At 31.6% G+C, this 17,329-nt stretch overlaps 1 protein-coding gene across 2 annotated transcripts; it reads left to right on the top strand.

Moving 5' to 3' along the window:
• The first annotated feature begins 1,244 nt into the window (after positions 1-1,244).
• On the top strand, positions 1,245-16,288 carry LOC148620335 (uncharacterized). 2 transcript variants are annotated; one of them, XM_088581128.1, is made up of 11 exons: positions 1,245-1,376; positions 2,767-3,030; positions 8,948-9,079; positions 10,067-10,414; positions 10,750-10,866; positions 12,034-12,378; positions 12,719-12,985; positions 13,398-13,424; positions 14,290-14,331; positions 14,513-14,594; positions 15,361-16,288. In XM_088581128.1, the coding sequence occupies exons 1-11, from the start codon at positions 1,304-1,306 to the stop codon at positions 15,797-15,799; spliced, it is 2,136 nt and encodes a 711-aa protein (XP_088437254.1). In that variant the 5' UTR covers positions 1,245-1,303; the 3' UTR covers positions 15,800-16,288. The 2 variants fall into 2 exon arrangements, with proteins under 2 accessions (XP_088437254.1, XP_088437255.1); XM_088581129.1 differs by lacking the exon at positions 14,290-14,331.
• Positions 16,289-17,329: the final 1,041 nt, after the last annotated feature.

The raw sequence follows: 17,329 nt of genomic DNA, 5'->3' as shown, positions 1-17,329 counted from the left end.
CTTATAGAAAAAAAACCTATATAACATATGAAAGTAATCTACATAACAAGGTGATAACTTAAAACGTTCCAAGCACAAGCTATTATAAAAAAAAAACAGTGTATACATATTTATATAAATCATGTAAGATACATTATTTACGTCAATAAATGATAACTTTACATTAGGCCGTACAAAAACAATTTCAAAATTAGAATTTGAATGCGATTTTTTAAGTATCCACTGTATTAAATCATCTTGACAAATGAATCTTACGTCTACATAAAGAGTAAGTGTTCCTCCATTAAAAGTTTTACTTATCCCATACACCTATTTTGAACAGCTGTGAATGTTCTTCGGGGTTGAGTTCATGTATAAATCATTGAATATTCACACTTATACATTTTCTACTGTCCTATTTATATTTACATCTTTTTGTTTATGTACTTGTACACTTTAAAAAAAAAGAGTTTTGTTCTTCCTTTTATTTACAAGCTTATGATTTGTTAATTAAATGGCTAGTAAAAATGATGTACATGTATTATGGGTTTTTTTACAATTTTGCTTGCTTTTTTACTTCGACAAGTTCACTTATAAACTAATTTTATTAACTGTAATTCGTACTTCATTATCAAAACAAATGAGTCTCTTGTGTTGCAATGATATGTACGATATAAATGGTGATATTCTTGTTGCTTAGGTAGTATTTAGATTACGTACCTCACTTACATTTAAACTGTAAAAATATGTTATACAATAAAATGAAGTTATTTACCTTGTTTTCATGCTTTAAAATATGATATAGTAATTTTTGCAGGCAGCACGTAACAAAAATACCCTACACAATCGTTCCAGTACCACGTTTTATAAATTGAAATTGGTAATCACAGGATTCGTCAGAAGAAATCTTGTTGAAAAACATATCTATTCAATTCTTAAACGTCCCATCCCGATAGCACAGCTAGCTGATTACACCCCACATTCCAAGTTCGGTCAAAGTCAATGCACTATTCATACTTTGGAATAGTTATAGACCTGATTCACTCTTATGGACAACAAAATCCTATTATTTTGGCCTTTTAAAACAATAGCTGAGGTAATCTGGCAATTCAACTTGAACCGTATCATTATTTTGTCAAAACGAAATTTTTGTACTATGACTTTCAAGATGTACAATAAAAACCTTTGAATTTCAACTTTGAGTCGAATTGCCTACATTAACTACTTCTGCAAACAACATGTGTTAACCTCATAAGTGACAAGGAAGAAGAAGTACAGATATTTGTCTTGATCCAAATATAAATACATTTTATTTAAATTCAAGATGGTGGATAACATCTTTATATTATTGATATTCATTTTAATGATACCTTTTCCACATGTAACCGGTAATTTTGGTAAGTAAACTGATACAAGCTACAGTCTGTATCTATTCATTTTAGTTACTAAAACGTTTTTCAATACATTTGTAATTGTTGTATATTTTACGCTTGCTCCTTTAAATGTAAAAATAAATGATATAGTTTATATCGTTGGCAATGAATAGTTTACCTATCAAAAAAGAATGTTTCTTGGACATCCCTGAAATACGTTACATGCAACGATATTTTGACATTCGTCATTAGATTACGTTATGTAACTATAAAACAAGAAATAAGGTCTATATAATACACGAGGAGTAATCAAGGGAACACAGATTCTAGTGACAATCAAAAGAATGTAATCCAGGGACAACAACCAGACATGGAAAACAGGCAAACATAATAAAGAACATAAAATAACCAAAATAACACATATACAAAGTAACAAATGTAAATGTGCAACTCAGACTCCACTAAAAACTGGGAGCATGGACCAGGTGTACCGGCATGGTAAGCGTCCTCTGCTTTTGTAGAAAAGCCCGCCGATATGCTCATAAAGTCAAGTCCAGGGTAGACTAGAATGGAAAGGAAAACAGAAAAAAGCTTTCATCAAACCCTGAATAGTCTGAAAACACAACTATAACAAATCACGTTATATTTGTAAATCAACGTTAAAACCAAGAACGTCTAAGGTTAATAAGGAGACAATAAAATCATAAAATCAGCAGAAACAGACTACTGACTAAAATACCAGTAATCCTATGTTTTGTGCAATTCAATACACTCGTTTAACACTGCATTTAGTTTGCTTAGTACAATTTCTAACAAGTGTTTCAAGGAGAAATTAAAACAAATCACTTGCCAGTAAACAGGCAAGTGTTAATACGATGATATTTTTTAAAAAAAAATATCTATCCGGTTTAGAATCTATCTTATGTATTTCCTTCATGCATATAGATAAGTGAAGTATCATCTTGTAGTTTTTATCATTAAAATATGATGACTCTTTTTCTAGAAAAGAGAAATGTTGAACACTTGCTCAACTCTAGATATTGCGACTGATTCCTTTACTATTATGACAGGAAATTACTGCCATTAGTATCAAATCTACGTGTTAAAAGATTTATATATAAAGATGTTGTTTTCGGTGATCTCCAACTATCATAAATGTCCTGTCTTCCCTAAACCGAGCTGCACGGCTCGAATCATAAATGGAATTGGTCATCCTATCGAGGCATCTGTGTACACACTGTCACGGAATTTCTTTTCGTTTATACATTTGCTGTTAATACTTCTTCTTTAACCACTGAATAAATTTGCTCTATTATTGTTTTGTTTCAAATCAAAGTTATTTGTTTGACCTATATTAAATCGAAACCAGGACTTCAATTTAAAATACGTTGTTAATTTTACAGTTTGATTTTAGGTTACAAATCATATAGCGTTCATGCAGACAGCAGTGTAATTAATTTAGAATGTTCCGGTGAAAGTGAGATTATTAGAATAATAAAAACAGAAGTTCAGAGCAACCAGACGAAATGTGCGATAAACCAATGTATTCTTTTGGACTCTGATGAACAATACATCTCTGAAAAATGTGAACAAAAGCAATCTTGTGAAATTTCTCTTCTCAATATGAGTTTGTGCCTTTCGCAGAGGAGTTTCCTGGAAGTGCAATATGCATGTCGAAGTAAGTTTCAAAGTTTTTTTTATCATCTTTTTAATATTTAACATAACAAATAAAATATGAAGTGTTTGGTAAAAAAATGCAATTGAGTTAAAATTGTTCACTGTTTGACCCTTTTGGTATTTTTTAAAGAAAACAAATAATAAATATCAGTATGTTTAGTACAAAAAGAATCTTCCAATACAATATCAATGCCTACTAATATGTATTTTATTCTAATTCTCATGATGCCAATTCGAATACAAGAATGTGAGCAAATTTGCAAACCTACCATAAATTTATAAACATGTAAAATGTGTGCTTTTTCAGATATACACTTCAACCAACTGATCAAATTGTTTACCAGTTATATAAATTTGCTATTTTGACAATATCTTTGTATTTGACGCATCATTTGATTGAGTTTTTTGTTCGTTTTAATTTGTTAGAATGATAAAACTTTTATTATGTTACTATCCATATATTGGAAACTGTTTTAGTATCCCTAACCGCATCATGGATTGAAACCCAACATTGAGAGCAGTGTATTGACTGTTTATAACAATAAATGACCTCCTCATTCAATACATTATTACATCGACACTAGGCAACTTACACTGCGTGCTTATGTATAAATCGATCATATTTATTAGCTATATTGTCTGGAAAAGTGTATAAATTTAACATATTATCGATTTTGCCATGCAGAGTAACATGAGCATACATGTTTTGAAATACGTTTTTACAAGCACGTGTACATCTTTTTTAATATCCAAATCCCCATTCCACGTTTCCACATCCATATTATACCTTCCCCATTCGCCATGCCATACTTCTGATGAAGCACTCATCTGGCCACGTTCCTATTAGTCCTTACCTCATTCGCCATGCCAAATTTCCAATGTTGCATTCTCTATTCCCACATCACTTTTTCTCCTTGTCCTGTCCGCTATGATATATTATCGATGCCGCATTCCCCATTTCGTCATTCCTTTTACTCCTTACCCATTTAGCCATGCAATATTTTCAATATCGCATTCCACCACTCCAATGTCACTTTTTCTCCTTGCCCCGTCCGCTATGCCATATTACCGATAGCGCATTTCCCGTTTCCGCGGCCCTTTTTCTCTAGGTCTTGTCTCGTCCACCCTGCCATATGTTCGATATCGTATTCCCGATGAAGCATTCCCCTATCCACGTCCATATTACATCTCGTCCCATTCGCCATGCTATATTTCCGATGTCGCATTCCCTGTTTTTACAATGTACATCACTATTACTCCATGTCCCATTGGTCTTACTATGTTGTCCCACATCACAAATATTCCTTGCCCTATTCGTCATTGCAATATTTCCGATGTCACATTCCCAGTTCAATATCGCCCATTATGTAAAACACACACATATTTCATAATTATCCTCTTTTAAAAAAACTGTTTTTCATCAATGTTGTATGTCAATCATGACCTACATAAGGAATGTTGGATTATGTTCCCTGTCAGCGCTCGATATTCCATAACTTGTAGGTAAAAGGAACAAGGAACGATGACAAAGAATATTAGATCGTTTCCCTTTTAATTGACCCGAATATTAAATACATTAAACTTTTTTTGCATTTTGTTTTTGTTCACGTCATTAACGTCAGGTATCTACGTTATTACACAGGTGTATGGAAATCGTACAACCTGAAAGTAATTCTGTTCAGCCTGTGGCCAACACAAGTCTCTCTACAAATACCTTCAAATGTTAAAATTTCATACACCATGATTATAACGTAGGTAACCTTGGTTTATCCCTTGCTAAAGTGTAAAAGGCAAAATGTCGGTTATTTTTATGATCAGATATGAAATATATGCAACGTCATTGCAACTTAACACACTCAACGATATGTTTTTCATTTAGAAAATTCGCTTTTAACCAGGTCGAAGATGATTTATTTCGCACCAACCTCAGTCTAAGAGTGTTGTGTTAGTTGTTATCCTGTTGTTCATTGTTCTTTACTACTTTTGGTATAATGGCGGCTCAAGTCATGTTATCATGACGTCGGCAGACAATGACGTAAACTTCCAATTTTATCAATAAAATATGTGTAGGGCATTTGTATTTCAATATGAATATTACAGACTGTTGTGAATTGAAAATATTTGGAACAGCATACATTAATGATACACAAGTCTGCAGAAAAAAATATGACATTTTAACGTCATTAGTAGCGTACAAACAATTACCACAAGACGGTCAGGAACCATTCGGGGGTCGTGGAATTTGTACCGACGGGTAACCAACAAATCAAAAGTCCGCATTTGATACATACCCTATCAAACTGACCAATCGAATTGCATCATTTCCTGGCATATTTCACTTCTGTATAATATAAACAAATATTGCCTTCAGCAGAGGGCGATACGTCAAAGTAACACACGGGTTTGATAAATAATCCGAGATGCCTTTGAAACTAGGGCATCAGTATTTCAATATGAATAAGACTGTAGAGAATTGAAAATATTTGAAACAGCATGCATAGTTGATACACAAGTCTTTATTACTACGTACCATATTTTCAGAACATCTACATTTATATAAAAATATATGAAAAGAAAGGTATGATGAACAATATTATGTGGATCATCAATATCGAAATAAACTGATTATCCTTTTAATACATCACATTTTCATGTACGAGTGCATAACCCTTAAGAAACTTATCTGGTATTAAATTCTTGTGAAATTGTTTCATTTCCTCAAATAAAGTGAATGCTAACTGAAATTAAAGATAAAAGTACTCAAACATTTTGGTAAATCAACAATAGTAAAAGAAAATAACAAATATGAACACATCCATTCTTCACTTGTTTTTGTAAAGTAATTTTATATTAAAAATGAAAATTCACCGCGAAGAAGCATTTAAGGTCAAGAAGGAGGTTTATCTTGGTGAAAATGACATCTTGGGAAATCTCATAAATACCAATTATACACATACCTATACACATTATGCTTATCCAATAGAACTTTGTGATTGTTGTATGAAGTATCATATTAGTTTATATTCCTCATCTCTGTTGACTCATTTCCAATTAAAAGGGGTTTTTAATCTGTTCAGTTGGTGTGTATGCAATTAATTTAAAAAGAACGTATTCGTTAGTAGGCGATATTGGTAAAACTTTCACCTGCCATATGCGGAAATATTAAAAGATTTACACTTCAATTTTTCGTAAGTATATACAGTCGAACCTCGATGAGTCGAACTCAGATTAGTCGAAATCTCGGATAACTCGAACTAATTACAAAGTCCCACCAAAACTCCCCTTACTCCAATACAATTTGATCTCGGTTTACTCGAACTCGGATGAATCGAAACCTCGGATAACTCGAGGTAATCAATCAGTCCCCTCCATAGGACTTCGAGTTTAATTAACCCCGATGTCTCGAAGTCAACTAATTAGTCGGAAAAATGATTGCCTTATTACCCACCATTATCGAAGTGTGTTTTAATAACAATTAGCTTGGCTTTTAAAATTAATTTGTTGACACTCGTTATGGTTTGATTTGTTTATTTAATTAATTTAAAATTGTGGGTGTTGTTAAAAGAAACGCATTTGAGTGGGAATTTACGATAACAGTGATATTGGACATTTTGATATTTAGAAAAAATTTATTAAAAATACAGATAAATTGTATTATGGTATCTGATTATTTAATGAAACATCAAACAGACGATAGTAAGGGTATTTCAACGACTACATTCGTTTCCCTAGTGAATTTGAAATTTTATCGTAATATTGTAGAGCACGTGGTTTGACGATACTCCTGATCATGAATCAAACAAAGCAGCATGTTATGAACTGACGTTTTTGATATAGAAAAAAATAAAAAGGAAATTCCACTAAAACACTTGGTGCCGTTCAGTTTTTGAAACATGATATACAATATACTAAACAAAAATGTCTTCCGATATGAAACGCATGACATTACGAAGTACCATGTAAAGTGAAGTACATTTACAAGCACAACAAAGGATGTAACTACAGAAACAATTATGGACCAAACTACTAGTATTTCCGGTTTATCATCGACCTCAGATTACTCGAACCTCGGATAACTCGAACATTTTTGCATGGTCCCTTCGACTTCGACTTAACGAGGTTCGACTGTATTTGTTTAAAACCCGTTTATAATTGCCTTCAAAAGATCCCTTGTTGTTGTGCATCTGACTTCTACTCCTTTTCTAGAATAGTGAGCTTCCAAGATAGGGAATAAGTCATACATCAATGCTTTTTAAAGCATGGAAAGTACACATATATACTAAAAGCACATAATATATTACAAACTACAATGTACGTAAGAAGGTGGAGAAAAATAGTATGTTCTTGCATTAAAGTATTTCTTTTAATTCACACCAGTTTGCAAGGGCATCAAACTTTTACAATAATAGTTCTCTTGTGCAAGGGTGACATAAATTTGACTAATTATTTCTATCGTAATACAAAATTTAAAATATTCCAAAGCACTTTTCATACAAGGCATATTAGCAATAAATCTACATTTATATATATGATATTTCATGAAAAGAAAGGTTTGATGAACAATATTGTTTGGTTCATCAACATCTCTAATGCCACAAAATTGTCTTTATATATTATTTGGTGGATTTTATAACAACATTTTTGTAAAAGGCCTTTTACACTTAGCAAGATATTATAATTAAGTCTGCATTCACAAAATAGGTGGAAAATACTCTCTTTAGTTTCATTTCAACAGGAACATATGTGCAATTCCCATATCCCACACTTATTTTACTAGGAATTTGTTGCTACAAGCATATGTACTAATTTAAACCGAAAGTTTTAAGCCTTAAAACTTTTTTGTAATGGAAATACTCAACTAAAAGATGTGGTTCTAATTTACTTTTTCCTGTACAACTAAAATATCTCAATTTTTTTGAATTTTGATGGGTTTTTCTGATGTTTTTAAATGAATAATTTATGAAAAAAATATTTCCTAATTTCTTGTCACTTTACAACTTTTCTACAATATTATTTTATATTCCATCATTGTATAGGTGAGTAGTATATAACCCGACATGAAATCGTTAATATTGTTAAAACTAAGAGTGGCCATCACCTTGATGTTAGAATGAAACCATAGACTTAAAATTTGTTCACATTCGCCTTCATTAAGTTCCGTTTTGAATTCCCTGTACCACCTTGAAAGAAAACTGTATAATTATCCCGACAGGTACTCTAGACCCTTGGTATTATAGTTAACAATTTTGTCATCCCCATATATTTCGACATCGCTTAATAATAATCCTTTCTAAAATAAGTGATTAAGTTGGTTAAGAAGTTTCTGTCGCCAGAACATCTTCAATAATTTGAGAGCGGATTTAACATCTGGGAACTTTAATTCACCATTTTTGTAATTATTACTAATAATATTAATAAAAATAAGATTCATTTTGGTGTTCCATCCCAAAAAAAATTTTTAAAAGAAATCTCTTGAATTGCTTCTGTTATATCCAATGATGGAATTGGTAATACAGTGAAAACTTTGACTAAAATTAGGAGGGGCTAAAGTCTTAGGAAAAGTTGTCCTTCCAAGATACGTAAGGTCCCTTCTACTCCGACAATTCAAAATATTTTGAATTTTGTTCAATATATCTTTTAAATTGTGCCATAATATCAAAATGAATTCCAATCTTTCTAAATTTACCGGTTGTATTCCAACAGAAGGTTTCCCAGGAAAGTTTTTTGTAACACCCCCCTTTACTTGAGCCAACCCATATTCTTTCAAGTGTTTTCTTTTAACTTGACGCTTGTCGAATTTACTCACGTGCAATGTGACGGATGCCAATTTTTAAAAAAATAATTCAAACAATTCGTGCTTGATGAAGAATCTCTACATAAAAACGATCAACATGCTTCCTGCTAATTTTTTTCTTCAGGGGATGTGTATAGTTGTGATTTTGAGATCGACACTTGTAAATTGAAAAACGAGGACATTGATGATCATTGGGCAAGGGGTCAAGGTTTCGCTCATGGCTCACATAATATCAGGGATCATACAACTGGTTCCGGTAAGCTAATATCTGATTAATTCCTTGTGTTTTGTAATGATAAGTTCAAAATTGAAAATATGTCATTTTGTTGTACTTCAATAGTGGGTTTATCCTTCACAAAACATATTTCACGAGTAGTAACATTTTTTGTGTTGTTTTTGGAATTGTTTCTTAGAGGTGAATACCCGGAAACTACAATTAAACATAACATACTTTCACAACAATAAGTCCAAAGCAAGAAAAAAGAACCAAAAGATAATCAACACAAATCAAAAAGTGAAGAAAACATGAAATAAGAAAAAAAAACACTTGTGGCTCTTATTGACACAAAATACATCTGGAAATCTATCTGTATGTGTAAAATGTGTTCATTGTCCATTGCGAATTTGGTAATTTGTACAACAAAAACAACAGAAGTTTGCATTTTTCTATTGTTTTGGTTACATGTAGATGAGATAAAATTTAAAGTTTCGAAAATCTGATAGTAAAGATATGTACATAATTTACTTATAATCAAAATTAAAAAAAACTTATTTTACTTTAATCAAAATCGTAGATCATTACCGTGTATCCATCTGCACCATGAAAACTGATTTGTTTAACGTTTCATAGTTTTCGTTTCCTATTTCGTATACCCCATATTACTTAAGATTTTATGAGCAACTTGGAGAGTGTTTCTCGAAAGACGCTTACTCTACTGGTGCACCCGGCCCATGCTTCCAGTTTTTAGTGGAGTCCAATTTGCACATTTACCTTCGTTGCTTTGTACACATTATTTTGGTTATTTTATGTTCTTTGTTGTGTGTGTGTCTGTTTTCCATGACTGGTCTTTGTCCTTAGATAATATTCGGTTGACTTCCTCTAGAATCTTGGTTCTCTTTGTAACCCTATCCCATGAGTTCTATTTTTAACATCTGGGGTTCTAACTTTTTATTATTGCTTTACATTTTTATTTCATTTTCGTAATATTGTTTACAGATTTATTTATTGTTTATCATTTGGTAGATTCTCCTAATTTTTACTTTGTTAATGCCGGTACAACAAACCAAAGTTTACTGCTGGAAAGGCACATACAAAGAAATGTCAAGCAATGCCTTTCATTTTACTACTGGATGAGTATGACAGCTGACACAATGACGGTTTATATATATAGCAGAATTCAGAATTCAAAAGAGATAAATAAATGGGTTATTCAAAATGAACAAAATACTTGTATATGGACAAGAAAAAAACTATCTTTGAAAGACGATGGTGATTATTATATTATGATTGAGGCAAATGGCAAGCATGAAAACAGTAAATTTGCTGTTGATGATATTGTTATAACAAATACTGACTGTGATGAGCTTGATGGTAATTATATGAGAACATTATAACCGTTACTTGAAGAAATAACACATTTAAGAAAAGAAGTCATTGAAACTTTTTTTAGCGATCATTTCTTTGATTTTAAATTGTTCATTTTTGTTGAGACTGACGACCGAATATTTATACAGCACAATCGAGTTTCCCTTATCCGAACAAAATTCAGTGGATGTATATAAACCAATTAATAAGTTAAAGCCAACATTATTTTTATGTTACCTACATGGAAAACATGTTATTTTTATTTTTCTTTAATTTAATTTAATTTTTTTTTTGCATTTGTCAAATTTTCTAAATGAAACTTAACACACTGTCCTTTACAGATTGTGATTTTGAATCGGATTTGTGCGGATGGCTTGCAACTGGAAACTGGGACCGTCAACATTGCAGGTCAAAAAAATCTCAAACAGGGCCTTCAACAGACCATTCATCGACATCTGGTAAACTTCCCTTTTTTATTCATATTTTGTAAATATTTTTATTCAAAAGGGAATATTTGTATGATAAGGGACGGTTTTTTCAAGATCAGTCTTAAAATCGTACAGATAGTCCTTTTTGTGCCCATGAAAATAGGGGAAACATAGGAGGAAATAATTTACCATAACGCAGGAGATATAACCATGTAAGGTTTGAATTCTGAATATGTTTATATAAATGATGTGCAGACAATGTTATTTTCAAATTGACTACTATGAACCCGATTCTTGGCTAAACAAATACACAGGCAAAATTATTTCACATGATTTTCACATGAATTGAGCAAATAAACTAAGTAACAGAGTTCACTTGAAATTCGGGTGAATGGAGCCTTCACGTAAAAATTCACGCGAAATGTTCACATGAAAATCATGTTAATTTCATGTGAATTTCACATGAATTTCACGTGAAGCTAGATTAACATGAATTTCACGTGAAAAACATTTGCCTTTGTACTATGAAAAAACTTCAAAAAATCAGTGTGATGGTGAAGCCGTCTCTTGTTGTGATGTAACATGAAGCACATGGCTTGTAATTAAGGTTTTCCACTTGCTCTAAGCCGGGAATTACCAATTAAACTTTTGTCAAATAAAAGTAACAGCCAATGAAAATAATCTAATGCGATATTTAATCTCTAAGGAAGATGGATGAACGAGAGGTTATCCGACATTTTTTTCTTAACCAGTGATTTAGATTAAAACAAGTATTATTGATGATGAGTAAGTATAATTTTACTGTAAGCCTTATGTACCTAGCTTTTACAATTAGTTTAACTAAACCACGTGTTCTGCAGTAACAATATGTAGTGAACGAGTCGCATTTCAATTGTCTTCTCGTAACAAATTATTTTGGTAGTTATAAAGAGTGATCAAGGGAACCAAGGTTATAGCGGTAATCAAAAGAATATAATCAAGGGACAAAGACCAGACATGGGAAACAGACATACACAAAAAAGAACGTAAATTAACTAAAATCATACATACAAAATAACAAAAGTAAATGAGCAACTAAACCTATGTTTCTAAGCAAAGCTCCTGTTGTAGTATCATATTAATTAGTAGGCGATTGTTAAACTCCCAATCAGTTGTTTGCAAATTACAATTTTAATTTTTTTTTTATAATTTTTATAGAGAACGGTTTCTGTGCATATATGAATGCAAGTAGCAGATTCGATGGGGCTCGCTCAAATCTATCAAGACATTTCTACAATAAAACAGGAGAGTACTGTTTCAGTTTGTGGTTTTACATGTATGGACATCAAATGGGAAAATTGTATGTGTATTACGAGTCAGAAACAATATATTCTAAGAAGCTTTTTTCGGAGTTCGGTAACAAAGGGCAGTTTTGGCATAAGGCACAATTCGACATAAGAACGGAAGAACATTTCCGTATAATTATCGAAGGTGAACGCGGAAATGACCATCGCAGCGATATAGCTATAGATGATATCACTCTTTTGCCAGGAACTTGTGAAGGTAATTTTAATTTGCCCTGGTTTAGACTACATCTGAATGATTTCTTTTCCTAATGAAGACACGGCGTGAATTATACGACTTTATACGGCATTTTCTTTTAGAAAGATTGGACTTAAATACCACAACGTTACAAAATATTTAACAAGCAAATGTTAATTCTTCTGCAGCTATCTGTATATATTTGTTTCATCAAATATTTCTTTTGAATAAAATAAATTGAATTGAATAATTTGAGCAGTTGTTTTTTTTTTTTTTTTTTTTTTTTTTTGTTCTTTTTGTTCTTTGTTTTTATTTATTTGTTTGTTTGTTTGTATCTTTTTTTTCTACTTTACATCAATAGGCTTTATAACAAATGAACATTGCTGCGATGAAAACTGTAGCAATGAAGGCATATCGTTAACAGGGTGTTATCACCAATATCTTCCATTATCCAATGTCACATTTGAAGCAAATCAAAACCAGACTGGTTGCATTGATGTCGGCAAAATAAATGCCGAGGAGGTATGCATAAGTGAAGGCTACGATACATATTGTAATCTATCAAGCTTTACTCAACAGAATTCATGTCCTTATATCAACAGATTAACACTGGAATATAGGTGTGAGGGTAATTATTTTAGGATTTTAAATTAAAAAAACATTTGTGGTTATCAGATTTCGAGTGCGATTTTGCATGAATATCAAAATGTTATTTTATACTAAGGAATTGAGATTTTAATTTACCAGAAAAACTTTGTATACAGAACAATCATTTTACTGTATGAAATCCAGCTAATTTATCAACATTTTGCAGTTACCACGGAACCACAATAATTGAAATCATAAAAGTTATATCAAGTCGTGTTAACTTAAAGTTCCTCGAGAATAGACTGTTCGTAGTACTTATATAGACTGCAAAAAATTCGTGCCGCAAAAATTAACAATTATAACATTATTCAAACCAAATTTTGTTACATATAGACACCTATTGATATATTACAAAAAACAATATTATAATTGCTAACTAATTCTTTTTTTAGATTCAAGCAAAAGTTCAGGCGATAATGGTTAGTCGCAAACTATTGTTAAGCTGAATAAACCGGAAAAAAATAATTCTGAAGGTCAGATGACATGTATGCTACAACAAAGCATTTATTTAAACAATGTACATCATCATAGTTCTATGTATTAATTAACCTAAATCTTAGTCTAGACTTCGATTCCGTGTCTGAAAAAGTCTACCGGCGCACCTGGTCCAAGCTCCCAGATTTAAGTGGAGTTCGATGTTTTTTTGGTGTGTGTGTCTGTTTTCCACGTCTGGATTACATTTTTTGGCTTTCGCTAGAATCTTGGTTCCCTTGATCACTCTTCTACACTTTGGAGATAAAAATCATAAAGATTGTACATGATATTGTTACTATACAGATATGAATGCGGACTATAGTAACGTAGAATATGACAAATTGAAAAAGCATCGTTTGCGGTTCGTTTTGTTTGTTTGTTTGTTTTCTTTTTTTGGAGGGGGATACTTTTTTTATTTTCAGGAAAATTCATGAAAGTGTCTCGATTGTATATGGATTGATACCTAATGCAATTAATCAGTAATTGGTAGGATATGAAATTGGGAAAGCATTTATTATTATTTATTACTTAAACCTTCCTGAACAGCCAAAAACATGTTAACAAGTTTATTTTTATTGACAGAGTATATCTGAGGAAATAAGATAAACATAATGTCGACTGTGTGACTATATCATTAAGTTGCATAAAAGTTTTTTTGATTTCTTACAGTAAAAAAAAACACACGTCCTATTCACTGTTTTATGTGAATTATTCTTATATGTGTAATATAGATTTTCAAAATAGTAATTTATTGCATAGCGACAACTCAAAGTCAAAGTATTGAACGTTATTTTATAAATTTATTTTTAGCGACAACAGAAAACAGTAAAAACAATGACCCTGGAGAAAAAGGTGATGTTCATTAGTGCAGTTGGTTAATATGCATGTTACATTCATGTTCTGAAATATAAAGAGTGCTCTTCTAACACAATGCAGTGACGTTCACTAGAACGTGTGTTTTGTTTTAGAGTATTTACAATGTGCTTATCTCTTTCAACTGCAATCTATATTTTTTTTCTTTTTTTATTTGCAGTTCCGTTTGTTGGTCTCATTGGTGGAGTCGGTGGAGTATTGTTCATAGGTTTTATATGTACAATTGCTTACATTATTTACAGGTATATGCTAATAAAATTTTTTTTTAATTCACATATTAGTTTCAGTGTGCGTATAGAACAACATTTTGCTGTAAATGTTTTCTTTGAAAATAGTCCTTAGGCTTACATGCGACGCAGGTTATACAAATAATATTAGAATTATTGGTAAAATAAAGTAGTAAAATCAAACTTTATCTTAGATATTTTTAAAGCAGAATGACGCTGTCTTTTAATTCTTTTTGTTTTAGTTTCCATAATATAATGAATTGTACTGTATGAAACGTAATACTAATGCATTTGCTGAGTGTTATCTTTTCGTGAAAAAAGTGTTTACATACGTAAACGTGTGATAACTTAGGCCTTTTTATACTCCCGCGCCGTAGGAGAGATGGGTAAACTGTTTTATCTAGGAGCATTATTTCGTTACATTTTCGGTCCAATTTTATCCGTTTCTGTACATCACAGGCTGTTGATATATTTTATACAAAGATTCATATGGTATACTGAAGTGTTTACGTACATCTCCTTTTTTGTTCCAAAAAAACTTCCATTTGTCTTAAGTAATATTAATCAAGGATGCTATTTAATTGATTTTTCTTTAGAAAAATTGCATTGTGTGGTGCATTGTTGTACTTGATTTTATTTACTTCCTGTTTTAAAAAAATTGAATTTCCTTTTATTAAATGGAAACGATGGTATTTCAAGAGAGGCATTGCTTAGATTTCTTGCTTGCAATAGTGCTAGTTATAAGTTAGGATATTAATCTTTAAAATATATTACATTTAAGAAACCGTAGACGAAACAAGAAACATTGTAGTCAATCAACAAGCAATTACACGGTTCCATCGGGAGAAGTCAATGATGAGAAATTAGTCGTAAACTCAACAGCTCAACAAACAAATGTTATTAATACATCCCATAAATCAGGAGACGAATATACTATTGCTAATCGATCAATTGTTGATATTAACGGGATATCAGTCACAAATAGAGTAGCTTCGTCTATTTTTCAAAATGTTGACGATGACTATGCGGAGTCCGATGCCGGTGTTTATGACATTTCGGGACATAACCGACACAAGTTCAAAGACACAATTTATGACCACAGTATGGAAGACATGTATGATATAACAAATCATGGACGGAAACTGAATACCGAGGAAGATACATATGACCACATGCTTGGAGAACAAATCGGGAACGAATACGATGTAGCTGGATCATAAGCTTATACTCTTCAATGACTCATTAAGTAACAAGAACATTCTAGATAACTAATTGGATATTGTCGTATTTTGTTGCCGCTTTTACCTAATAGATGCAGTTTTCCGCCTTTTTTGTTATATCAATCACTACTTCAATTGAATACTTTTTACTTTACTTTCTGGACATTGACATCATTCCAAAACTTTGACTACATTTGTGGTACGATATCTATTTAGCACCTTATGCATACTGGCAGGGAAGAAAATTGATTATGAAGTTATAACAGATATCAGGTAGTGCTGTTTGATCGTAATGGGATGAATTAAAGATAGCTTGGTTTAATTCAAAGCACTCAATAAAACATCCTTTTTGGACATTGAATGACTGGATTTGTTAAGCAAATTTTAAGAAAATGCAGTTTGTAACACAGAGTAGTTTTATTTGCTTTTCCATCTCAGTATCATACATTGTGTATCATATAAATATAAATAAAAACTGTTTCCAACATCGGTACGAATTATGTATAAGCCCCCTTTTTACACAAATAAATCTGATTATGATATGATCTGAATAAAATAAAATTAATACAAAACTCATAGGCACACTTAATTAGTTTTAAGGTTATTCCAAAGTCAAGATATATGACTTAATTATAGTAACGAATTATTGTTATTTTTTTTCATTATTTTAATGAATAGCGAACTCTTGTCTACACTACAAATTTTGATATTTGTATTCATAAATATGAAAATATGGTGTTACGGGTACATAATCGTATTTGTGCCTTTTTGTTTTTTATTGTTGTTACGATCATAGAACATAATAAAAACTGGTCAAAATGTAAAAGAGTATCTCGGGAAAGCTTTTGGATGAAGAAATTGCAAACAACTTCTCCAGATGGAATTAACGAGAAAAAATAATTCATTTTTAGGTCTTGGTCTAAGGCTGGTACAGCACTACTTTCTGTACATCAATTGGCCGTACTACTATATTTGGACTATATTTATTTTTTTATTTTTAAATTGTTTCCCACAGTTAATCGTAACTTTGGTAAAAAGACCCTCTTTGTTATTATCATTCAGGCTCCTTATAAGTTGCTTATGTGAGCTTTTGATAAAAGTACAATCACCCACAGCGTACGTGATTCAGCTTCTGAATCTGTTTTGATCTTGAACTTTGTGAGTTTTATGCTCGTGAAGTTTTGTGAGTTTTTTGCTGAAGAAGGATATCAGTTATCCGAAATATTCAATTTTAATTTGACCATCTTCTGGTGATGTTAAACATATATATATATATATATATATATATATATATATATATATATATATATATATATATATATATATATATATATATATATATATATATATGACGACTCTATTCTCTACACTGCTCCATCGGATCAAATGTTGTGACATGCATCATTAATTTGATCCTCTATCTTACATAATAGCACCTAGATGAACTGTCCCGTACTACCATACATCTTGTACTAAGTTACACCCCTAGATTAATCCTACGAGGAGGAATCACCCGGCCAGCGAAAGCTA

This window comes from Perna viridis, chromosome 4 (genome assembly GCF_037379345.1).
Source record: "Perna viridis isolate PV_CMFRI_1.1 ecotype Kerala chromosome 4, ASM3737934v1, whole genome shotgun sequence".
Taxonomy (NCBI): domain Eukaryota; kingdom Metazoa; phylum Mollusca; class Bivalvia; order Mytilida; family Mytilidae; genus Perna; species Perna viridis.
The sequence above is the reverse complement of the archived record's forward strand: the minus strand, read 5'-3'. Positions and strand labels throughout refer to the sequence as shown.